At 43.9% G+C, this 27,307-nt stretch overlaps 1 protein-coding gene across 1 annotated transcript in view; it reads right to left on the bottom strand.

Moving 5' to 3' along the window:
- LOC311248304 (protein O-GlcNAcase) overlaps positions 1-17,160 on the bottom strand; it is a gene marked incomplete at its 3' end in the record, with an annotated part of 77,702 nt that extends 60,542 nt beyond the window's left edge. Inside the window, exons 1-2 of the mRNA XM_084337987.1 lie at positions 17,038-17,160; positions 4,095-4,146 (exon numbers count right to left, since the gene is read on the bottom strand). Of these exons, the coding sequence (XP_084194113.1) occupies positions 4,095-4,146; positions 17,038-17,077 (92 nt within the window). The 5' untranslated portion in view covers positions 17,078-17,160. The remainder of the gene's footprint in view (positions 1-4,094; positions 4,147-17,037) is intronic.
- Positions 17,161-27,307: the final 10,147 nt, after the last annotated feature.

Below are 27,307 nucleotides of genomic sequence, written 5' to 3'. Positions count from 1 at the left end.
CCACATGTACGAACAAGTCCTAGTTCCGCGTAGGAATCTGACTACCGCACCACTAATGGGACTATTTGTTCATAGTGCGTATATATACTGCGCTACTAAAGTAGGACTTCCTTTTCAGTCCAGTTTCTTACCCTCCAATAGAGTCACAGACGTAAAGCCTCCCCGCGACGCCACGTGTGGGAGTAAGGCCAAGTTCGCCTACCATCGGTATTGAGACATCGTGTATATTGATATTTGAATAGTCATATTTGGCACTATATCGTCGAGTTGGACGTAGTCTATTAAGCTAATAATAGTCTGTTAATATATAGTGCTTCGTGCGGTGAGAATACTACCGTAGTCAGTACCCCATCGTTTCGGGCAGAGAACTGGCTGCTTACCCAGGGTGGTTGACCCCATGTGAAGCTGCACCCGAGGAGCCCCAGAGCCGACGAGCGAGTGGACCTGTATACCGGATTATTCTACCGACGACAGCCCGCCTTCCCAGGCACGGATTATGCTTTGTATACTTTGATTATTCCATGGATAAAGACCCCCGACACTGCCGTGTGTTGGAACCCCCCCCCCCCCTGGAGAGGACGCAAGGTGAGGAGACGCTCTGCAAGACGAGGTCGCTTCACGTCTCTCCCCCGTGGACCGGAGAGAGCCGGCCCACAAAGAGTCCACCTGCTTTCATCTGTGGTCCAAGGATCGCCGGCGCATTGAACGGCACTACAGTGGGTTCACCTGGGATACCCTTGGCCGGACGAGGCAGCCGGATTCTACCCCCCCCCCCCTCCTACTCCTGTCGGCTTACAAGCGACCGGATTAACCCCCCCTTAGTGTATCTAGTATATAATCATTAAAGTATCATTGCTGTTATTCCTTAACTATTCCAGGTCGTATATTTACCACCTGCGCCATCAGAGATTGGACATTCTCTATTGATATACCGACGAATACTCTTTGCCATAAAAGTGCATACTATTTCAATTCATAAATGTAATTAAGTGATTAAGTGCTTGCTCTACACACCATTGCTGTGTAGTAATAAACGCATACTTCGACTTCGTACATTTGTGTTGGATCCGTTTCATCTACGTGAGAGTGTTTATGATAATATATTTATGCCGTGTACTGGGTGGCCGAATATTAAGTACAAAGGTAGTGGTAGTAAGTATCATATCTAGTAATACAGTCAGGGAATTGTACCCCTCAGTTACAATATCCATGCGCTGATTTAGGGAAATGTGGGGGATCAGGGGTATCATCCCCTTAAAGAAGAAAGCAACAGATGATTTTAAATGTCAGATGTTTTCATTGGGTTGAATGAAGGATGCATCTGGCATAGCCTGTATCAAATCCTTGCAAAAGAAAACAAAATTTTTTAATTGTGTATTTGATCAGACCTAGAAATACTACCCTATGTTTTTTGGGGGCGACGCCCTGCACCTCCTAGGAAAAAACCATGGGACCCGCACGGATGTATATCCATATTTTTATGTTTAGATGTGTATCTCAAGACAGGCGGCTGGGTGGCGCAGCGGACATTGCGCTCGTCACCAACGCAAGAGACACCGGTCTTGAATCCGGCTGTCAGCGTTGCCTCCGGCTTGGGCCGGCCGTCATACTGACTCAATTGGCAGAGTTAGCGGGAGGGGAGTCGATGGGTGGTAGTCTGGTCGTTGTAAACAGCGACTCCTACAGGTCGGTCAGGGCGCCTGCACAGCAAAGACAGGAAAGCCTCCCACACCTTACACCTCGGCAATGAGAGTCCGCGCTGGCAGGTGAAAAGAAGTTACTGGCTGCCTCCACATGTATCGGAGGGGACATGTGATGGGCTTCTATCCTCCCTACGACCGGCCAGTGGGGGGCACATGCAAGCAACGATCAGGACAGGGGAGGGAGAATTGGCACGAGAGAAAAATTGGGATGGGAGAAAAATCACAGAAAAAGGAGGAGAAAAAGTAGGCAAAAAAAAAAAGATGTGTATCTCAAGAGATGAAAGTGATTAGTTCACTCACGGACACCTAGCTAACACACAGAGCTTTGTGATGGTTCACTCACGGACACCTAGCTAACACACAGAGCTTTGTGATGGTTCACTCACGGACACCTAGCTGACACACAGAGCTTTGTGATGGTTCACTCACGGACACCTAGCTAACACACAGAGCTTTGTGATGGTTCACTCACGGACACCTAGCTAACACACAGAGCTTTGTGTAGTCCCTCCTGAACTCAGTTAAAGGCTGTAAGGAGAGGTTTTGCCCCGTCTCCTTTGATTCCTGAAGAATGCAGTGGTTTGTCAAGGCGTTTTGGTGAGTAAAATTAACATATTTGTTCTTAGTAGCAACTCTTTATTTACATATAGCGCTAGCTAACATTATGCATGAAGAGTAGCTAGGCCTAAGCCCAGACGTTCGAACCTTCGTTCGTTACGTTGGCATTCGAATTCTAAATCAACATTAAAATTTTTTATTTTTTATATTTTTTTCTATTCATTCTGTTTAAACCAATGGGGGTTTTCTTCACAGTTGCAGATACAGATTAGGCTACACTAATATTATAGTATTTAAAAAAAGTTATATTCATTAAAGAAAGTTGATTTAATTGATTTAGTTTGGCTGGGGCTTCTCCCTGGGCTGGGTCTGGGTCTGGATTGATTTTTTTTTAAAGACTAATTTAATCAGATTAATCACTTTATTCAAATTGAGGATTTAGTCTGAGGATATTTATAAAAAACAAATATATATATATATAGCACTAAATGGGGCTAGTTTTGCATAACACGCCTGCCAATTGCATACCCAAAGTAATGGATGGATTTATTCTTGAACCACTTATAGAACGTGCATGAGTCTGGTCTCTTTTGAAAGGAAACATTCTGAAAGAGAGAGAAAGAGAGAGAGAGAGAGAGAGAGAGAGAGAGAGAGAGAGAGAGAGAGAGAGAGAGAGAGAGAGAGAGAGAGAGAGAGAGTGTTCTTGAGTATTCTTCTTTCGCCAGAGAAGGACATATATATCCTTAGAAATATCCCTCCCGTCATATATCGTCATTTCCAGAATTTCATTGACTACAAAAACATTAAATAATTTTCACCGTCAGAGGTGACTGGTCTGGTCACCGGGAAACTGGAGGTGGTAACTTTTTCGAAACTGACGCTCGTTGGCTGTTTGGTCTTATAACCCGAAATTGGAAGCACGTAATAGGCCGAGTAGGGTGTACATTTTTAGGCCATTTTAGCTTTCAACCGCGTTGGTTGATGGACAATAACACAGCGTGATGGCGACAGACGAGGGCAAATGTGCAGCGCAGGTGGGCCGTCGGAACGTTAAGAGGTTAAAGGGCGTGAGTAGCTGTTGCTTTTTTTTCATTTATTAGTAACCTACAATAACCCTACAAAACACGCATTCCCTTAGTGAATCCAGATATTTTTTTTACTGTGTCAATAGTATTTACGTTATTCTTGAAGAAAATCTTGCTCTCTCTCTCTCTTGCTCTCGCTCTCTCTCTCTCTCTCTCTCTCTCTCTCTTGTTCTGTGTTCAAAAAGACAACTAGAGATGACGCTGCCCACTGCGGTGGAGCCATCCCGTGTCACTGGTTTCACTGCGGCCTGGTAGTAATTGGAGGAGAGGTGTGCGACTGTCAGGCACCGGCCCGGGGGACCAATGATGGCTCCAGAGCCCACAGAAAAAGATTACATGTCGTTCTGGACAAGATTACTGAACCTGCATAATCACATGCACACACATACACACAACTGCATTGACACATACAGACATAAATAATTCACAATGCACAGGCACACATACACACATTTGCACACACTCAAAGGCGGCATATACAGGTCAAATGGACAAGCTATTTCAAGGATAAACACTTCTCTCTGATCTCTCTCTCACACACACACACACACACACACACACACACACACACACACACACACACACACACACACACACACACACACACACACACACACACACACACACACACACACACACACACACACACACACACACACACACACACACACACACACACACACACACACACACACAGTGACCATGGCTATTATACTGTGTGTTATATTAGTAGGGGGCACTGACTTACCACTGGAAGAGGACTTTCCTCTGGTCCATAGACCATGGCCTCCCATAGAAACCTATATGACACACACACACACACACACACACACACACACACACACACACACACACACACACACACACACACACACACACACACACACACACACACACACACACACACACACACACACACACACACACACACACACACACACACACACACACACACACACACACACACAATGGGGGGGCAAAGAAAGAAGGGATAAAGAGAAAGAGATGAGCAGATTCAAAGAGAGAAACATTAGTATGCAGGCTATTAGCCCAAATATTTTGACATGGAGGGCCTGAAATATAATATATATGGGACGTGGGCCAAAACATTTGACTGACTGGACATTGATCATTTATTAAATTGTTGTGACTCACACCTCGTCCCAACTCATCGAGCCTAATCAGACGCGATTGGGAGCAGCTGGGCGCATAAAGAGCGCGACAGCCCGTCGCTCAGTGCTTGTTCGTACTGATCACTTGTGGTTAGTTTTTCCGAGATATCTATCTTACAAGTCTAAGCTTAATCTTCCTCGTGACATAATTATTCTAAACCTGGTTTTGTTACTTTGTTTTCCCTGTGTTTTATTTCTTCCGGTTTTCTTTTGCTAACGGGTGGTAATCTGGACGTTGTGGACAGCGACTCCCACGTCCAGGGTTTCCCATTAATGACCTAGACTGTGGCGGCCCGCCACAGTCTAATTAGTCCCGCCACAGTTGTATAATGAACACACAAAATAAATAATAAAAAAAGAATAATAATAAAAAAAGAATATTACAATTTTTTTTAAAGATAAAGTTTGCCAATAGGGATGTATCAGTAGTATTGGCAGTGGTAGTACAGGGCTCTACAGTGCGACCAAATTGCTCGCATATGCCCCTAAAAATATGTGTGTGCGAACCGTAAAAATCAATTACGCGCACGCTGTGCGAGTACAGATTACAGCCTCTCTCGTCTTTTTTTTCCTCCTTTCCTTCCTTTAACAAAAAGAATCGTTAAAAAACTACAAGTCCCACATTGCACTCAAGCCAACGGTCCAATCACAGTAGAGTGACGTGACTGGTTTCATGAGAAAGAAAGCAAATGACCAATCGGAAGCTCTCATTTGGCTTGTTTACTTCCTGAAACGCCACCATTGCGATATGCGAGAGTTTCCCGAGACATGTAACTTCTAGTCTTACCAATATATTTTAGAACACCTAGATTTAGCGATAGCAATAGTAATATAACGTTAATGCAACAAAACGAATGCCTTGCTTTGTTAATCATAACGTTGATGCAGTAGCGTATGCCGTTGTGTTGACTGTAACGGACATGATAACTACCAGGGGTGCAGTGGTGGGCATACGCTGTCAAACGACATTTAGGCTACGTCACTGAGGCAGAAGTGCGCGCATCCTATTATTATGCAAAGTCTAGGTGATAAGTGCCGGCCGAGATGCCTATACGGCGCGACGACACAAAAATTACTCGTCGCGCCGTATACCCCGGCCGGCACTTATCACCTAGACCAGTGCTTCTCAAACTTTTTCTGTCAGGCCCCCCTTTGGCGGACCAAAATATCTTGGGCCCCCCCTCGCCCCAACAAAATAGTCATGAAATGGGCCATGTTTAAATTTATTAAAATAACACCAATATCGTGACCTTTCAAATTGACAACACCTTCCCTCGCGAGAGCCACCTTGCCTCGCTGTGAAACAGCACTGCAGAATGGTCAGCTCCCATCTCCTCACACAGCGCAGAGAACAGGCGCGCTTTCAGGGGTCGGGTTTTGATGAAATTTACCACGTTTATAACTTCTGTCAAAACCTCATTCAGCTCAGGGCTAAGCTGTCTTGACGCTGGCGCCTCTCTGTGAATTTACAGTGCGTCCATTGCGCGTTTGGCGAGACCCCCTTGATGAACGCCTGTAGCCCCCTCCTTTTCCCTGCCATGGCCTGCACACCGTCAGAGCAAAAGCCCACACAGTTCTCCCATTTCAGTCCATGTTCTGTCAGGTAACTGTCAATAATTTTAAAGAGCTCATCAGCTGTCGCTCTGTTTTTGACATATTTGCAAAACAGCAGATCTTCATTCAGTGACTGGGAATTTACAAAGCGAACATAGGAAATAAGCAAACAGTCTTTATTGCTGTCAGTCTTTGACAAGGCAACACGCATGTCATCCTCAAGGCTCAACTTGGCCCTATATTTTGTTTTCAGAGCTGTCATGGATGAAAAGCCAGCTTCACGCAGATATGTGGTGCTGAATGGTATCAACACCTTAACTGCTGCATCATGAGATACTTGGTACTCAGCACCACACTCGGAAACTAGCTCTCCAGGTGGTATCAGATGAGATTTCAATGAGTTCTTCCAAGAGTTTGGATGGAGATGTGTCAGGAAGCTTTGTCTCAATGTTGTCTGTAAAGTATTTTTTTATCGAGAGTAACTTGGTGATCCTTTTCTGTGTTTTATTAAATAATGATTTTCAGATTTTGAGAAATGGTCAAACTTATCCAAATATGGTATTTTCATGGAGAACAGTGCAGCTGCAACAGATAGCACTTTAGTGATAATTTTCTGTAATCTCAAGGCCCCCCCTGTCATGCCTCTGCGCCCCCCCCCCCACTTTGAGAAACACTGACCTAGACTGTGTGTGTGTGTGTGTGTGCGTGTGTGTGTGCATGTGTGTGGAGTGTTGGGCGTGTGTTATGTGACAAAAGACCGCCCATCTCGTCCCCAAGACATGTATGCGCGAGCGCAGGAGCGCGCGTGCACGTGGCGTTTGGCCTTGGCCCATATTACGACTGCACCACTGATAACAACATAACACTGTGTACACATTCAAATTGCGATAATCGATTCTAACATTTTCAAATCGATGCAGTTGAATTTTCCCCTTAGGATCGATGCATTGTTACACCCCTACACCAAAGTAACTGGTGTGGTATAATTCCCTGCTCAAACTGTTATGAAATATGGAATGTTGTGGAGTCGTGATTCCCGGAAGGTCAAAGGTGGCGAGGAGAGGTGAACTCTGTAAAGGACCAGTGCACCACACACCTTAGATAGTTTCTATTTTCTCCCCAACAGTTAGTTAACACTTTGGTTGCCTAAGGTTAAATTAATGATATACCATAGATTGCCAGCGCTATTTGTCTATGGAGAAAGTCCCCTTCTTTGCAGGGCTATAACTTTTTAAATTCTATTGCTACATTGCCATTATTAGGGCCCATTCAAAGTCCTATATGTATTGTTCATTGTGTAGCAACGTTAAACTTTTTCATTCACATATTCATAGTAAAGTATGGTCTAATGTATAAGTATGTTTTCATCTCTTTCTGCAGCTTTCTCCAGAACGTGATATATAGCCCCAAATGCATTATATTGATGATGAAATACAGTTTGATGGCAATCAGCGCGATATAAAAAATTCCAACTAGACGTACTTCTAGAAGTTACTACACGTCATCTGATGTTGACCGGATGGGCGAGGGGGCGTTTATAATTCCGTGGGCAGCGTTATACCAATCATCTAATGTGGGTCAAATGTTGATAATATCAGTTATTATCGAAGACGGTAACGTTACACGCTGAAACTCACCCCAGTCTCCGCGCGCCGTTGGGCGATCATCGTCGAGTAGAAATGTTATCATTATGGGATATATTATTACCCGGTCCATCTCCAGCTTGTATAATGGTATATACGTCCAAATCATGTTGTTTATCGAGTTATTGGCAATCGATCGCTATGTAGAGTGACGAGCTAGAGTCACGGGACATGTACCGAGTGGCCGGAAGCAATACGGACGTCTAGCAAAAATCTAGTGCGCTTCCTGTTAAGCGCTTGCGCCGATCGGCCACCAGATGGCGCTCCTGAACCGCCAGAGAGCTCAGTGGGTCCTGCTGGTGGATCTCAGGCCAGCGGAGGGACATTATGAATCCGATCGCAGATTTTTGAAATATTGATATAAAGACGACGTACAGCGTCCCCCGGCAACTTTAGCATGGCCAGCAAAGACGTCTAAAGACGGCTCCCGGCACCCAAAGTTAAGATACATGGGTTTTAGAAGTAATCATATATTGGCAAAACTAGAAAAGAGATCAGTAGGATACATAGTAGGAAACTATATTCAACTAACTATAGGTTTCCAATATTCTTGGTTAGAACCACCAATATGACTAAATATAGTTGTATAGCTCCAAACAAAAACAGGAAAAAGATAACATTCATGATCAAGTATAGTCATTACTAATTCTTAAACTGTTAGACAGTAAAAATAGATACTGGAGTATAAAACGTTAACTAAGTGAAATATAGAATATCCTCTTAGAGATATTAAGCCGGCCCCTCCTAGGTAGTCCTATGGACCACCGGGCCTAATCAAAATGGCCGCGATATGTTTTAACCAATCAGGAAGTAGAAACATTCTCCTCTGACGTAGGAATCTGGCATATCCGAGAGGAGGAGTTTAAGCTTTAAAAATAGCAGGCCGGGTAGATAGGAGAGAGACGCTTTTTGAAACCATCCATGCACAGGAGGAAAATGGCCAGAGGAACTGCTTGAGCTAAGAACGAGAAACCGGATCTCTTTGTCTACCGAGGCAACAGAGAAAATCAACAAGATCGACGAGGCTCGACCATCGAGGCTACACCAGAAGACCATTCTTTTTAATTGTATTTGATTAGTCTAGTATCAATGACAAACGGCATAGTGTTTGAAATCATTGATATTATTGCACATATTCCTTTTCCATTGAACCAGACCATCCTTGTTCACTTCTGGACTGTGAAATAAAAGCGGATCTGAACAATAGCAACCTCTCTTCTCCTCATTGCTGCTTTTTCTTGGGCCGTCCTACAAGACCGTGTTGGTCTTATTATCAGTAATAGGTTTTAAGGTGAATATAGAACACAACGCAGAGTAGATTAGATAGAGGATTTTAAGGGAAAATCCTTATTCCTTATTACGATACTGGCCCACTGTGTATGTGTGTACAGCTAACTTGGCTAGCGTTATGAACAGCAGAGGTGGGCAATAGGGTCCAGCTGCAGCGCCGGACGGCCGGAGTGCAAGCGGTGTGACGTAATTGGCAGACTCGACTGTCAATCAATGGTCTACCTGACACGCAAACTCATAAACAATGTTTCTGTACTGGAGGTGTACAGTATTTCAATAGGCAACCCTGAAAGGATTATTTCTCTAGAAGAGCAACACAGCCAAAACATAGGCATTGTATGCATAAAAGGGGCTAAAGTTAAGTGACTGTTACTTTTGTAGCAGTAGTTTGATTTGATAGTTTATTTGATAGGGACAGCACATGTTAATGAACATCAAGTACAAAATACAAAATGTAAACATGCACTCACATGCACAAAAAAAACTCTTTTACTTGAAATATTTTCACTGTGCTCCGAAATATTTTTGACTTGACTTAAACCCTTTTGCTCTTTGGGGAGCATAGGTCATTCATGAAATCTCTCCAGCTGGTTCGGTGTTGGGCGATTTTCTCTGCTTCCTTCCATGATGTTCTTTCTTCCTTGAGATCCGCCTCGACAGACCTTCTCCAGCTGTTTCTGGGTCTTCCTGGCTTTCTCTTCCCCTGTGGGTTCCAGGTTAAGGCCTACCTGGTTGTGTTGGAGGATGGTTTTCTCAGAGTGTGTCCAATCCAGCCCCATTTCCTGCGTTTGATTAGGTTTTCAAGTGGTTCTTGTTGAGTGGTTTGCCAGAGCTGTTCGTTTGTGATGGTGTTTGGCCAGTAGATTCCCAGGATCTGTCGTAAACATCTGTTTATGAAGGTTTGCAGTTTGTTTGAGGTTGCTTTTGTTGTTCTCCATGTTTTTGCTCCGTATAATAGAACTGATTTGACATTGGTGTTGAAGATGCGGAGTTTGGTCTTTGTGGAGATGTGGTTTGAATTCCATGTTTGCTTCAGTATTAAAAATGCTGTTCTTGCCTTCCCTATTCTTGCTTTGATGTCTTTGTCGCTACCTCCGTCCTTCCCCACGATGCTTTCCAGGTATGTGAAGGTGTCCACCTCGTCCAGTGCTTCTCCGTCCAGTTGTATGGCCTCTTCTAAATTGTGGTTCATCTTCATCTCCTTTGTTTTTGCTTTATTGATGTGTAGTCCTGTGGTAGCTGCAATTGTGGCAAGTTTTGTGAGTTTGGTCTGCATTTGTGTTTGTGTGTGTGAGAGGAGGACTATGTCGTCGGCAAAGTCTAAATCCTCTAATTGAGACCACATTGTCCACTGAATGCCCAGATTTAGTTCGGCTGTGGTTTTTTTCATGATCCAGTCGACTGCCAGAAAAAAGAGGAAAGGGGACAGTAGGCAGCCCTGTCTGACTCTTGTCTCTACTGTAAAGCTGTCTGTGAGCTGGCCGTTGTGTATTACTCTGCAGGATGATTGTAGGTACAGGTGTTGGATGATGGTTATGAACTTTGTTGGGATACCGTAATGTGCCATGAGTTTCCATATAGTGTCTCTGTCTAGACTGTCGAATGCTTTGTGGAAGTCGATGAATGTGAGGTGGAGAGATGTGTTCCATTCCAGGGTCTGTTCTATGATAATGCGGAGGGTGGCAATGTGATCTGTACATGATCTGTCCTGTCGGAAACCTGCTTGTTCTTCTCGGAATTCTTTGTCCACTTCTTTGGACAGTCTTTCCAGGATGATCCTGCTCAAAATCTTCCCTGGCACAGATGTGAGCATGATGCCCCTGTAGTTGTTACAGTCCTTCAGGTTGCCTTTTTTGGGGAGCTTCACCAGGTATCCCTCTGCCCAGTCGCTTGGCACCTTTTCTTCATCCCAGATCTGTCCAAAGAGTTTGTGGAGTAGTGTTGTTGCCATTTCTGGGTCTGCTTTTATGGCCTCTGGGGGTATTCCGTCAGGTCCTGGTGCTTTATTGTTTTTCAGTTTTTGAATGGCCTTTTTTATTTCTTGTTTATTGGGCTTGTTGGTGTTGACCGGTAGGGGGTGTACCGCTGGATGGATGTTGGCTAGCGCTGTCGGTTTGGGTCTGTTCAGTATGTCTCTGAAATGTTCTGCCCATCTCTTCAGCTGAGCCTCTTGCTTTGTGAGTGTTTTTCCTTCTTTGTCTAATATTAGTCTGTCCGGAGTTTTGCGTTTATTAGCCAGTTTCCTTGTGATGTCGTAGAGTTCCTTCATGTTGTGTTGAGCTGCTGCTTCTTCTGCTTGAGTTGCCAGGTTGTTGATGAATTGTTTTTTGTCGTTCTTGATGCTCCTTTTTACCCGCTTGTCTGCCGTGGTGTAGTCTTGTTGTGCTTTTACTTTTGCAGCTCTTGTGCAACTATTGTTGAGAGTGTCTTTGGCTTGTTTGCGAGTCTGAATTTTCTGTAGTGTTTCTCCTGTCATCCACTCCTTGTGGTGCCTTGTCTTCCTCCCACATGTGTCCTCACATGTCTCCGTCCATGCCCTCTTCATGTTCTGCCAACGTTCATCGATGGATTGATGTTCTTCCAGTTGGCTCAGGGGGTGGAACCGGTTTGAGAGACTGATTTTAAATTTCTCTCTGGTGTTCTGATCTTGGAGGAGGATGACATTGTACCTTGTACTGACTTTTTTTGCAGTGTTGGTGAATTTCTTGAGTTTTAACCGGAGAGTTCCTATCAGGAGGTGGTGATCTGTAGCTGCATCGGCTCCTCTTTTCACTCTGACGTCTTGGAGGGATCTCCTGAATTTCTGTCTGATGCATATATGGTCAATCTGGTTCTCTGTTTTGTGGTCCGGTGAAATCCATGTGGCTTTATGAAGTCTTTTGTGCGGAAAGACGCTGCCTCCTATGACCAGGTTATGGAATGCGCAGAAGTCTGTGAATTGTTCACCATTGTTGTTCATTTCCCCTAGACCATGTTTGCCCATTATTTGCTCTTTTTCTGTGTTGTCTTGTCCTATTTTTGCGTTGAAGTCTCCTGTCAGGATGATGATGTCTTTCTTTTTCTGCCGGTTGATGACTTGCTGTAGTATATCGTAGAAATGATCTTTTGCTTGCTGTTCTGCCGCGTTAGTGGGTGCATAGCATTGTATGATTGTGATTTTTTTGCTTTTGGTGAAAAATCTAGCTGTGATGATGCGTGCATTTATTGCCTCCCACTCCATGAGGGACCTAGCTGCTTCTCTTGAGAGCATGAGTCCTACTCCCTCTGTGTGTGGGGCATTGTCTTGCTCATGACCTGAGTATATTATTGTTTCTCCACTTGAAAGTTGTGCTTTTCCTGATTGAGTCCATCTTGTTTCACTGAGTCCTATTAAAGAAAGGTTGTACTGTTTCATTTCCGACGCTATCTGGGCGACTTTACCGGCTTACATTGTTCGAATGTTCCAGGAGCCGATCTTTGTAATGTGTTTAGTTGTGAGAAGGGGGATCAGCTGGGCAACGTCCTTTCGGCTTGAGTTGTCCAGCACCATACTTGTCTGGGGAGAGACACCTTCCACGTCCAAACTTCGCTGTGTATTTTCCATATATTATATAATATTTTTGGGTGCTCCTAAATTTCTTTGTGTGCTCCTAACTTTTTTCATTTAGGAGCACCTGTGCCCCTAGTGAAAAAGGTTAGCGTAGAGCCCTGTAGTAGTGGTAATAATAATCCACTATATTTTTTTCTTTTCTAAAAAATAAAAACAGTTCAACACAGGTAACCACTTTAGCTTCATTTCTTTGATGGCTCAAATATATGCTCTAGTCCGGTGGTTCCCAAACCTCTCCTCGAGACACCCCAGCCGTTCCATGTATTTGTTAAATTCCACCAACAGCACACCTGATTCAACTAATAAAGGGCTAGTTAAGTTGAATCAGGTGTGCTCGTGGTGGAATTTAACAAATTACATTGAATGGTTGGGGTGCTTCGAGGAGAGGATTGGGAAGCACTAGTCTAGTCGATTTTGTGTTTTGAGCACAAAGTTCATCTTTATTTTGCACCAGATTGATGCATTTAACTTTAAAATGTACACAAAAAAATTTTTCCGGGGGGGCATGCCCGGGTTGGAGGTTCACCCCCGATAGTCTCTGAAAATCCTGTGGGAAACACTGAGGTCGGTTGGGGAGCCTGCACAGCAGAGACAGGAAATAGCGGGGGTAGTGTGAGCCTCCCACACGTTACACCTCGCCAATGAGATTCCGCGCTGGCAGGTGAAAAGATGTGACAGGCTGCCTCCTCGTGTACCGGAGGGGACGCGTGATGCAAGGCTTGAGCCAGTATGACGGCCGGCCCAAGCCAGAGGCAATGCTGACAGCCGGATTTGAACTCGGTGTCTCTTGTGTTGGTGACGAGCACAATGTCCGCTGCGCCACCCAGCCGCCTCATCCAAATAGAATATCTAATAATTCCCTGGAACCCTTTGGAGGGAAATGATATTATTGTGGAGGGCCAATGATATTATTGTGGAGGGCCAATGATATTATTGTGGAGGGCCAATGATATTATTGTGGAGGGCCAATGATATTATTGTGGAGGGCCAATGATATTATTGTGGAGGGCCAATGATATTATTGTGGAGGGCCAATGATATTATTGTGGGGGGCCAATGATATTATTGTGGAGGGCCAATGATATTATTGTGGAGGGCCAATGATATTATTGTGGAGGGACAAATTCAGTCTATACAGTTGTAACATGTAGAGTCCCTCGGCTATAAGCTTAGAAATACATGATGTTACACACATCTGGATAGTTACTGTCATGGGTGATATAAAGTATATATGACGATAATCTAAAGGATTTTCCCCCCAATATCAGGATATATCATCGGCTTATGTTTGCAGAATCCCGTATTGATGTCTATTATGTGAAATACTGCTACTGACATGTTTATCATGTGAAATACTATTACTGATGTCTATCATATGAAATACTGCTACTGATATTTGTTTTGTAAAATAGTGTTACTGATATTTAACGTGTAAAATATTGCTACTGATATTTATTGTGTAAAATGGTGCTACTGACATTCATCATGTGAAATACTACTACTGACATTCATCATGTGAAATACTACTACTAATATTCATCATGTGAAATACTACTACTAATATTCATCATGTGAAATACTACTACTAATATTCATCATGTGAAATACTACTACTAATATTCATCATGTGAAATACTACTACTAATATTCATCATGTGAAATACTACTACTAATATTCATCATGTGAAATACTACTACTAATATTCATCATGTGAAATACTACTACTGACATTCATCATGTGAAATACTACTACTAATATTCATCATGTGAAATACTACTACTAATATTAATCATGTGAAATACTACTACTGACATTCATCATGTGAAATACTACTACTAATATTCATCATGTGAAATACTACTACTAATATGCATCATGTGAAATACTACTACTAATATTCATCATGTGAAATACTACTACTAATATTCATCATGTGAAATACTACTACTAATATTCATCATGTGAAATACTACTACTAATATTCATCATGTGAAATACTACTACTAATATTCATCATGTGAAATACTACTACTAATATTCATCATGTGAAATACAGACAGAGATTCCTTCTGTTTTAATGACATTGACTGTGCTGTATTGTGTCATTACAGCTATAGTATATACTGTAGACACAACAGAAATACAATCTCTTCCTACATGTGATTTCCACATGGTCACGGACCATGGTGTATAGTCGGCCATCATGTAGCTATACAGTCAGTCTGCTCAGATGTTCACATTATATCTGTATTACTATTTACTGTACAATAGAGACTACGTCTTGGTAACGGTCATTCTAGCTACTATGGAAAACCAGCTCCGTCCCACAGAGTTGGTTCTACATGAGCAGCACATCCACCGTCCCTGCGCTGCTCAGAGCCGAGCTGCATCTGCTCATGTGGGCTATTTATAGAGACAGGACTGTCCCCAGTATCCCACTCCTTCCTTTGTGTTGTATGAATGTGTGTGTGTGTGTGTGTGTGTGTGTGTGTGTGTGTGTGTGTGTGTGTGTGTGTGTGTGTGTGTGTGTGTGTGTGTGTGTGTGTGTGTGTGTGTGTGTGTGTGTGTGTGTGTGTGTGTGTGTGTGTGTGTGTGTGTGTGTGTGTGTGTGTGTGTGTGTGTGTGTGTGTGTGTGTGTGTGTGTGTGTGTGTGTGTGTGTGTGTGTGTGTGTGTGTGTGTGTGTGTGTGTGTGTGTGTGTGTGTGTGTGTGTGTGTGTGTGTGTGTGTGTGTGTGTGTGTGTGTGTGTGTGTGTGTGTGTGTGTGTGTGTGTGTGTGTGTGTGTGTGTGTGTGTGTGTGTGTGTGTGTGTGTGTGTGTGTGTGTGTGTGTGTGTGTGTGTGTGTGTGTGTGTGTGTGTGTGTGTGTGTGTGTGTGTGTGTGTGTGTGCAGAGTAGTCCCCACCAGCCCAGACCAATTAAATACTCTGCAGGTCTCACAACCTGTCATCCAGAACCACAGGCATGCAAAGGTGTGTGTCTGTCTGTGTGTCTGTGTGTGTGTCTGTGTGTCTGTCTGTGTGTCTGTCTGTGTGTCTGTGTGTCTGTGTGTCTGTCTGTGTGTCTGTGTGTCTGTCTGTGTGTCTGTGTGTCTGTGTGTCTGTCTGTGTGTCTGTGTGTCTGTCTGTCTGTGTGTCTGTGTGTCTGTCTGTCTGTCTGTCTGTCTGTCTGTCTGTCTGTCTGTCTGTCTGTCTGTCTGTCTATCTGTCTGTCTGTCTGTCTCTCTGTCTCTCTGTATGTCTGTCTGTCTGCATTTGCACGTGTGTGTGTGTGTGTGTGTGTAACGACAATCACAATCTGCATCATTATTATCTTCATTAGAATCAACATCATCATTATTATCACCAAATCCAGAAACCCCAAGACCGCATGAATCTGTGGTGTTGCTCCATTATATGTGAGAGTGAGACCGGGAAGTGTCTGTGAGTTTCAGTCGGATATTCTGTCCAATGGACGAGCATCAGCATCTTTATCATCATCGTCACAACTATAGCCTACTATTCTCATTTATATCCTTGTCATCATCTTCCTCATCATCAGGATCATCCTCTACCTCCTCCTAATCACCACCAACACCATCATCACAATCACCATCATTGTCATTACCACCATCATCGTCATCATCATCATTACCACCATCATCGTCATCATCACCACCACCACTATCATCGTCATCATCATCAGTGTTGCGATGCTCATATCAACACAGGCTGCACGCACGCTAATGACGCCACGTGCACGCGCACTCCCAGGCGTGTGCGCGCGCTCCCGCGCATGCGCATAAATGTTCCCTCGCATAAGGACAGACTAAAAACAACGCTTAATTGCCTCTACGAATGGAATGTAACACCTGACGACCGGCGCTATTGATATGCAAAGTAGCCAGGTGGGTACTGCGAGTTGGCGCATCAGTCGAGTGCAGCGCATTCCTGTGTGCACGCGCTTCTGCTCACAAAACTTAGGTTGCCCGGAGTGCAATCTCGTCCCATGAGCAGCGCAACGCTGATCATCATCATCATCATCATCATCATCACCATAATCTTCCTACTCTTCTTCTTAAAAGGGTTAAAGTAACACTATTATCACCACCCTGTAGCCTGTACATCTCATTGTATCCCCATGCTCCAGTCTGTACTCTGCTCAAAGCTGTTCAGGGTCTGCTCTCTGGTCTCCACTTCAAGCCTGACTGATCACCAGCCCATCTGTAAGACTGCATCTTATAAAAGGCTTTCAAATTCAGCTCTACATCTGCTTTCACATAAATATGTCATGTGGCAACTGCCTTCTTCGGTGGAAAAAATAATCAACGGATCTATTAGTATTTGATATATAGGTCAAATGGTAGGCCTCGCGTATTCAAAAACATCTCCATAATATCCTCATGGGGGAGAAAAGGCACATGATATAGGGGACAATTAGTTGCTGTAAAGCGGGACAGGCTTACCTTCCACAACCCCACAAAGAAACTGGCTTTTCCCCTCCATCCTCTCCGCTTCCAGCTGCCGCCGCGACCGAAGGAAGAATAAACGGTCCTCCCGTCTGTCGGACTAGATGCCGGGGATATTCTTCATGTTTTTCCTCGATCTGCTTCGCTCTCGCTCTCCTCTCTCTCCCCTCTCCTCCGCTGGATGATGGATCTCTCGCTCTCCTCTCTCTCCCCTCTCCTCCGCTGGATGATGGATCTCTCGCTCTCCTCTCTCTCCCCTCTCCTCCCCTCTCCTCTCTCTCGCTCTCCTCTCTCTCCCCTCTCCTCCCCTCTCCTCTCTCTCGCTCTCCTCTCTCTCCTCTCTCCCCCGCTGGTCCTCTCTCCCTCCTCTCCTCTCTCTCGCTCTCCTCTCTCTCGCTCTCCTCTCTCTCCCCTCTACTCCGCTGGACCTCTCTCTCCTCTCTCTCTCTCCTCTCCTCTCTCTCGCTCTCCTCTCTCTCTCCTCTCTCTCCCCTCTCCCCCGCTGGTCCTCTCTCTCTCGCTCTCCTCTCTCTCCCCTCTCCTCTCTCTCTCTCTCCTCTCTCTCCCCTCTACTCCGCTGGACCTCTCTCTCCTCTCTCTCCCCTCTCCTCTCTCTCGCTCTCCTCTCTCTCCCCTCTCCTCTCTCTCGCTCTCCTCTCTCTCCCCTCTCCTCTCTCTCTCTCTCTCCTCTCTCTCCCCTCTACTCCGCTGGACCTCTCTCTCCTCTCTCTCCCCTCTCCTCTCTCTCGCTCTCCTCTCTCTCCCCTCTCCTCTCTCTCTCTCTCCTCTCTCTCCCCTCTCCTCTCTCTCGCTCTCCTCTCTCTCCCCTCTACTCCGCTGGACCTCTCTCTCCCCTCTCTCTCCCCTCTCTCTCCCCTCTCCTCTCCTCTCGCTCTCCTCTCTCTCCTCTCTCTCCCCTCTCCTCTCTCTCGCTCTCCTCTCTCTCCTCTCTCTCCCCTCTCCTCTCTCTCGCGCTCCTCTCCTCTCTCCCTCCTCTCCCCTCTCCCCTCTCCTCTCTCTCTCTCTCTCTCCTCTCTCTCCCCTCTACTCCGCTGGACCTCTCTCTCCTCTCTCTCCCCTCTCCTCTCTCTCTCTCTCCCCTCTCTCTCCCCTCTCCCCTCTCCTCTCTCTCCTCTCTCTCCCCTCTCCTCTCTCTCGCTCTCCTCTCTCTCCCCTCTCCCCCGCTGGTCCTCTCTCCCTCCTCTCCCCTCTCCCCTGCTGGTCCTCTCTCTCCTCTCTCTCGCTCTCCTCTCTCTCCCCTCTCCCCCGCTGGTCCTCTCTCCCTCCTCTCCCACTCTCAAGGCTGCACAGGCGCACTCGCTTTCTGTGAGCCACGATGTCCAGTGCCGCAGATTTTAATCTCGTATAGGCCAATTAATCCCGAGAGGATTAAGTTGCAAATGGCAAATAAAAACACATGATACATGGGGAGCTCCAGTAGCTCACCACGTACCGCGAGTGCTATTTCAGCGCCGTGGACAACCGCGCTCGCGCGGATCTGGGGCTGAGCGCGTTCGAAACCCGGACGGCAGCCGTGCCTTTCCCAGAGTGTCTTTCCCCCCCATCTGAACCCTTTCAGCCTGCTCTGTCGGTCGAACTTGACCAAGTATGAATGCGAAGAAAAAGCGATAAACGCTAAAAGAACCAGGTGACTGGTCAAAGTTTAAAAAAAAAAAAAAAAAATGATACATGTCTTTATTTTTGTTTTCTGAATCAACCCGCCTGTTAGGCTGAACACACACACAGGGGCGCTTGCTGTTTTACAAGCGGGTGTCAAAATATGAGCGCCGTTTGGTGGTAATTTACGGTAATTACGGCGGCGCAACAATAATAAATCAGATTGTGAACTGTGGGTCAATTCGACTAGATGTGGCAAATGCGGTCAGACGAGCAGAAGATGTTTGTATTAAAGGTTAAATAGCGGTCTAATGTGAAATCGTCACCTTTGGAGAAATAGTTTACTCATAATTTGGCTGTCCCTTCATACAAAGTGGCTCTCTGTTTTATCTCCCTCTGCATGTCATGTGCCAATATTTTGTATTTGCCTTTTTAAATCTACAGTGACCACTTTATAGAGAGAACCACTGCTGTCGATGCAGGGTTTACTGTTTACTTGTTCAATACAATGTGTGTAACATTTTTGGTAGAGAACTCTGACTCTTTGCCTTTTTTGTCAATGCAAAAACATGTAAGATTTTGTGCACACATGCACTTAAACAATACATTTGAATAGAGTTAACTTGAACAAATCAAGTTAGATTTACATTAAGAAATCAAGTTGGAGTTAGTGTTGAAAATCAAGTACCCTGAACATCATTAAAGCAATTTAACATTATACAATTAAATTGTGTTTACTGTAACTGACAAATATGTTGAATCAACATGTTTATTTTAAGCTATCTTAATGTGAATGAAATATGTTGGGTTCACAAGCAATAATTAAGTGAGGAGAACGAGGAAAAGTCAGTTGGACATATTCTGATCATGTGGAACACAAACCCGTCTCTCACCATCTTGTCTCGATCCAGCTTGCATTACATATTCAAGAAGTCTTCTTTAATTAAGAAGAGACCAATTTCCTCTGTGCGTTCAGTAGAAATATATCTAGCTGCAAGCCTAGCACAAATGAATGGAAGCGGATACGGACCACTAGCCTATAGCTTAAACTCAGGAAGAGGGGTTTTTAGCTAACAGCTGTCTGTATTCACTTCCATTAATTTGTGCTAAGCTACTGTAGGCTACCAAGTGCCGCCTCTTTTGTCACAGAATGTACAGACAAACTGATGACTGTTACTAATTTTACTCTGTATTGTATATAATATATTGACTGAACATTCCTTTACTTACTTTTTACTTACTTCTTAATTACTTTGGCTCATACAGAAACAAGCATTTCATCATAAAGTATTCAGTATTTTATTATGACAAATAATAAACAAACTTGAAACTTGAAACGAAACAGTTTGGAGCTTAAAGGTGCATGACGATATTTTTTTTTATAATTAAGAATGACGTCTCTTTTTGCAGTCTTTCAAGAGTGGATAATACAAGTGATGGTTACAGTTACGTTGCCACGCCAGCCTCCACTGAAATAGATTCATCCAGTGTTGTAGTACTCGAGTCAGAGTTCTGGACTGGTTTTCAGGACTCGTGACTCAACTTGGACTTGAGCACTGATGACTCTGACTTGGACTCGACCATTGACTGCATTCATCAGACTCGGACGGTGTAGACGAGGACTCTCAGACTTGTTACTTGATAAATACAGTTATTTATTTTAAAAGATTTTTGTAATATGCCCTAATCATTTGGCATACAATATTGATGGCTAGTGCAAGTAAATAAACTCCCTTTGAAATGGTGACCGCTGTGTCATTAATGTTTAATGTAGATATTTTTTATTTGTATGTCAACTCTTAGACAGAGTGGAGTGGACTCAACCTTGATGACTTGGACTCGGACTATAGGGTGATGGGGACTCGACTCGGACACTGGGGACTCGAGACTCGACTCGGACTCGAGATTTAGTGACTAGACTACAACACTGGATTCATCTTTGTCTTGTTGATTGAATATAGTTCCATCTGTGGTTATTCCAGGTTGTGTGATCTAACAGCAAGTCCTGCCTCATCGTTCTCAAGTCCAATCCTCACCACTGCAGCACTTGGCGCGTAGTGAAATAGTTCTCTACGGCCTCTGTTCCCGCAGAAGTACAGTATCATTAAAGCTTCACTCACTCACACATTTAAATAGTTTAACAACTCCTCTTCTTTATCTTTATTTGTCTCCCTCTTCCCTTCCTCCCTCTCGCCACGTGTACTGTATATAGTACATTTGCTCCATAGTTTCATCAGCTTGCCCACTGCCACTAGCCTGACTGTCCTGATTGTGTATATGTGTGCCTGGCTATACAGTGCTTGTCCATGTATGGGCTTTGATTTGTCCCTAGACACAATGTTTTTTATAGATGCATGAATGCCTAGTGAGTGAATGTACAGAATCTGTTTTAAATTGTTTTTATATTAGCTTTAATGTCCGTCTATTTTTCTGTTTGGCTAGCCTGCGACAGCCCATATGTGGGAAGTTTTTAGGACTTTTTGCAACCGGCACTTTGGCGACCTCTAGTGGCTCGGGTGTGCATATTTTGTAATACAATATATATATCGAATTGAAGGCTTATTTGTTGCCTGTCGATAGCGACAAAATCTGACAAAATCAGTTCAGCGGTTCTCGAGTTACATGCCGCTATTTGAGGCTTGTGCAAAGTACATGGTATTGCGCAAAATACCACTCCCGACTCAGGCTGCAGTAGTTCCGTCAATCTAGATCCGATCTCGAAAATGATTGTGGATCGTTGTAGCCAATGAGTGTGGCTTTCCAATGATACATGCATGTATGAATCTAAAAAACAAAAAAAAACAAAAACACGAAACAGGAAGAGAAAAACAGCAGAATGAATTGAAGTCTATGAGAAAACTGAGTTTTTCTTTGTACACAGTTTACCAAAATCATTTTTTTTTTTAAATCAGAAACTTCAGAATGTCATCTTTCAAAAGAGACCAGGCTCATGCATGTGCTATAAGTATAAAGTATGTTGTTTTGGTTTGCAAAAAAAGTATGAAGTCCTCATTTCATGTTAAAAAATTGCCACTTTTCTGCCCGCTTGATAAGAGGTGTTAAACATCTAGCCCAAGGACTACAACTGAAAACTAACAACCCTGCTAACGTAAGCATATTTACAGTTTATAATTTGTATTAATTTATAAATGTATAACTGTTGATTGATATGCACTGTCCCTGATCAAATAAACTGAGTAAACTAAACTAAACATATATACTCCACATATTAACATGTTATACACTGTATACTACAATGCACTTTACTGCTACTGTGTACTCTGGTTAGATGCCAACTTAATTTAGTAATTGAAAGTGTAATAAAGTAAATAAATCACCTTTCCTTCCTCTGCCTGGCTCTGTCGGAGGCACAGGGATTGTCATGCAGCAGCCAAAGTTCAACCTAGTTGAAGCCTCCAGAGCTTTGTGACAAACTCTCTCTACTGCAACAGCTTATGAATATGCAGGACGAGCTAGATGTTATAGTTATGATTTATTCAAACAGAGAATCCAAGCGACTGCTGGCATAAGACATAATGTGCACATATTTCTCTCTCTCTCTCCATCTTTCTTTATCCTTTCATTAAATGTGTCCAATGGCCTATATGGGTGGGCATGGGGTGGGAATGGGGTATCTGATTAATTGGTAATTGATTTTGTACCTGTACCTGTTGATTTGATTGGGAAAAAAACTGAAAATAGTACAAAATACATCAAGTAATACCTATAGTATTTAGCGCAAATGACAAACAAATAATCAATGATGATTCATTTATTGCCCACAAGCACTTTAGAATCTGGGCGATACAAGCAGTAAATACAATCTCAGTAAAACTATTATAAAACAGCCATTGACACTAACGCTTCCCCGAATACCCGAGGCAATTAATAAAATATCCGGACAAGTGGAGTTTGCCTTCTGGTTGGTGGAACGGGCAAGTGTGTTTTATCTGTCCATAAACACTCAAACGTGTGCTCTCTCTCTCTCACTCTCTCTCAATCCCCCTCTCTCACCATCTCCACACAAACATGCACCAGCTCAGCAGCCTGAGTGCCATGTGTATGTGTGTGTGTGTGTGTGTGTGTGTGTGTGTGTGTGTGTGTGTGTGTGTGTGTGTGTGTGTGTGTGTGTGTGTGTGTGTGTGTGTGTGTGTGTGTGTGTGTGTGTGTGTGTGTGCGTGTGCGTGTAGGTGTGCGTGTGCGCGTGTGTGCGTGCGTGCGTGCGTGTGTGTGTGTGTGTGCGTGCGTGCGTGCGTGTGTGTGTGCGTGCGTGCGTGTCGGTGTGAGCCGTCCATCCACACACAGGCTGCCCGAGAGAGAGAGCTATCCACCTTCTGTGGTGCTGAATTCTGTGCGTCACTTTAAAGTCCAATTTTAGACTAGAGCTGGCTTTCCCATTCACTGTCACAAATCTCCCTTGTTGTTTTGTTGCTAACTGCTACCACTCCTCAACATCTGAGAGGCGCCGTTAGGAAGGTATAGTACATTTCGCAGAGTACATTTTACTCAAGCTGAGTACATTTGACTCAAACTAAGTAAAATTGTACTCAGTTTGAGTAAAATGTACTCAGTTTGTGTAAAATTTACTCTGCGAAATTTACTGTATACTTGGACTGCACGGCAAGATTCAGCGGAGGTACTGTATGAGTCCACTACGAGGATCCATGTTCAAACTAGCATTATCTAACTAGTCAGTGCAGCCTGCCCAGCTGTAATGGTAAAGTTGAACAAGGTGGGATAATCTCCAGTTTTTCAGATCAATATTGTGCCATCAGAACAGTCTGTTCTGCATCTTGCACTGAATTAAGTAGTGTTGCTTTCAAAGAAGACATCATGTGAAAAGGAAAGGATAAAGAAACCAGTCATTTGAACATGAAGATGAAAATTCAATACTTATAACGTCTTCATACTTCTTAATACTGAATACTTCATGTTGTGTATTTATTAATATATACTTATTCATCCATGTGTTATTACATCTTAAAGATATCTTGGTAGCCATGATGGCTGTTGCTTAAACCTGCAGTATGTAACTTCCTCTAATTAATATTGTGTTGATACACACAGAAATCCATAAAGGTTGTTAATGACAAGTAGGATAGTGTGAGCATTCTAGTAACCACTCCAATACTTAAATGAAAGAATAATGAAAAAATACACACACTCAGACACAAATCTTAGCCTATACCATATATGATACAGTGGAGTAGGTTTTTACATGACAATACAAGATGGTGAGATATGAGAACAGCTTATTTTATAATACATTTTTAAATAACATATATTCTTTGATACTGAGCATTTAAAAGGGACATATTTATAAGATGTATTATACTTTAAAGAATTAAAATGCAATGTTCAGAGGTTTTGAGGAACATTTCTTTTTTTGGGCGGAAAGAGCTAAAGAACAGAGACATTTCAAATGGAGTTCAAGTCCTTCTCACTTACTGTAATGCGTCAAGGAAACTATAAGAGAAGGAAGGGTCATTACGTCAGAATACCAGCGGTGTCCCTTTTGACCCAATTAACCATTCTGTGTTGTCAGTAATTTACCAGTGACCTTAAATGTGAAAGAAAAACGTACAGTATGACAGATTTTTAGATACATTTGTCTCCCCATTCAAAGAGATGGGGATCAGGGTTAGTCGCTGTTATCAAGATGGCGGTGGAGCAAACCGACTTCTCCTTAGAGAGACTTTGGTGCAATGCTATATGCGTAAAGCACAACTTTGTACGATTTCACGCTGCAACTATGCTGAGTTTGAACACACAGCTGGTGCTACAGGCTGCAGAAAGGGTTGGAGCCAAGCTACCTTTCAGGTGTACACGAGATGGCCATTGAATGCTATAGAGCTTTAGAATCCTACGAAAGAATTCTGATAAAAAAACATTTTTCAAAACCTACACTCACTTGCCCCCCTCAAAACCAGGACTGTGTCATTCCCCCACTCTGCCCCCTGGTTCTCCCCTCACCTACGTCTGCTGAAAGCCAAAGGACGTCAGCTGGAGCGGCTTTCCAGAAAAACCGGACTCACTGTTCACAAACAGATGCACCATACCCATATCCTCCACTACAAAGACGCCCTCTCCTCAGCCATTGTAACTCACTGATGTCATTTTTCAATTTAAAAATAGCCAATATCCACCAGCAATTGACCTCTCTCATGTCCAGTTGTCCATCTCCCCTAGCTCCACACCCCTCCCTCTCTGCACCTCTATCCTGCTTCCATCTCCCCTCTGCTGCCGATATATCAAAACTCATCCGGAAATCCAAGCCATCCACCTGCCAACTTGACCCCATGCCCTCCTCCCTTGTCATAGCCTCCCTCCCCTCTCTCCTGCCCCTTATAACTGCAATCATCCATTCCTCCCTCACCTCTGTCTGTTCTGTCCCATCATCTCTCAAATCCGCTGCTGTAACACAGATTCTAAAGAAACCTGGTTTAGACCCCAACATTTTCAATAATCTCCGCCCCATCTCCAACCTGCCATTTCTCTCAAAAATCCTGGAAAAAGTAGTGGCTTCTCAGATTCATGCTCACCTCTCCAACAATAACCTCTATGAACAGTTCCAATCTGGTTTTCGCCCCCGTCACAGCACAGAAACAGCCCTCCTCAAAATCACAAATGACCTACTGATGGCAGCTGACTCCGGACTATTATCCATCCTCATCCTCCTCGATCTAAGCGCCGCATTTGACACCATATCTCACTCCACCCTCCTTAACCGACTAGCCTCCATTGGAATCTCCGACACATCCCTAGACTGGTTCCACTCTCTGGTTCACATCTCTCTGGCCGTACTCAGTTCATTCAGCTAAAATCATTCACATCCCATCCATCCCCCCTCTCCTCCGGTGTTCCCCAGGGCTCTGTCCTTGGCCCTATCCTCTTCATCATCTACCTCCTCCTCCCACTCGGTCGGATTCTCCGTAAAAACAGCATCAATTTCCACTGTTACGCGGACGACACCCAGCTCTATGTTTCCTAGTCCAAACCCACTTCCACCCTCCCTCCCTCTTCCCTCTGTGCCTGTTTACAGGAAATCAAATCCTGGTTCACCTCAAATTTCCTCAAACTCAACAGTGACAAAACAGAGGTAGTCCTCATTGGCTCCAAGTCCACACTCACCAAGCACCCCAGTTTCACCCTCACCATAGACAACTCCTTGGTTTCCCCTTCCCCCCAGGTCAAGAGTCTGGGTGTCGTCCTCGACAGCACCCTATCATTCCATTCCCACATCAATAACATCATCCGGTCCGCCTACTTCCACCTTCACAACATCAACCGCCTCCGCCCTTCACTCACTCCCAACAGCGCCGCAATCCTGGTCCACTCCCTCCCTCGTCACTTCCCGCTTGGATTACTGCAACTCCCTTCTCTTTGGTCTCCCCCACAAACTCCTCCATAAGCTCCAACTGGTCCAGAACGCTGCTGCCCTTATAATCACCAGAACCCCTGTCATCAGTCACATCACCACCGTCCTACGCCAACTACACTGGCTTCCCATTAAACTCCGCATAGACTACAAGATCCTCCTCCATACATACAAGGCCATCCACAACCTCGCCCCTCCATACCTGTCCGACCTCCTCCACATCAACATTCCCACCCGGTCCCTCAGGTCTGCCTCCTCCATCAACCTGACCGTCCCCCCCCCCAGCCCGTCTGTCCACCATGGGGTCAAAAGCCTTCAGCTGCTCTGCCCCCCGCCTCTGGAACTCCCTCCCCCCCAACATCAGGAACATTGACTCCATCATTCCATTTAAAACCCACCTCAAAACCCACCTTTTTAGGCAGGCGTATGTCTGATTATTTTTTTTTGATTTGATATATTTTTGATTTTATATTTTAATGTACTGTGATTATGAATTTAACTGTTTTTAAATTGTTGTACGGCGACCTTGAGTGCCTTGAAAGGCGCCTTATAAATAGAATGCATTATTATTATTATTATTATTATTATTATTATTATTATTATTATTATTATTATTATTATTATTATTATTATTATTATTATTATTATTATTATTATTATTATTATTATTATTATTATTATTATTATTATTATTATTATTATTATTATTATTATATTTCATTTGATACAACAGTTAGTTCCAACCAAGTAATTTGATTGGACAAGAGGCATTCCATGAGTGTTGATATTCAGTATTACAGCACTAGGCTTTTTAACTACAGTATAAGCATCACTCCACCACACAGGTATTCTATTAATAACCGTTAGTAAAACGATGGAGCAACATACTCTCTGTGGCAGCGGCAGTGGCCCAGGAGGTAGAGCGGTCGTCTGGTCATCAGTAGGCTCCCAGTTCGATTCCGGCAGTGTGTTGAAGTGTCCTTGAGCCCTTAACTGCTCCCGATGAGCAGGTTGGCACTTTGCATTGTTACCTCTGCCGTCGGTGGGTGAATGTGAGGCATAAGTTGCAAAGTGCTTTGGATAAAAGGCGCTATATAAACGCAGTCCATTTACCTTTACTGTCTGATTGCTCGTCGGAATCTACATGCCACCCAAGCAAGTCGCGACTGTCAGTGTCAATACACACTACACAATAAATGGGAATGTCCACATTAATGTACATGATACAAAGTAGCTCGGTCTACACACGTTGTAGACCGTATACAGAGTAGC

This window comes from Notolepis coatsorum (assembly GCF_963971535.1).
Source record: "Notolepis coatsorum genome assembly, chromosome: 1".
Taxonomy (NCBI): Eukaryota; Metazoa; Chordata; class Actinopteri; order Aulopiformes; family Paralepididae; genus Notolepis; species Notolepis coatsorum.
The sequence above is the reverse complement of the archived record's forward strand: the minus strand, read 5'-3'. Positions and strand labels throughout refer to the sequence as shown.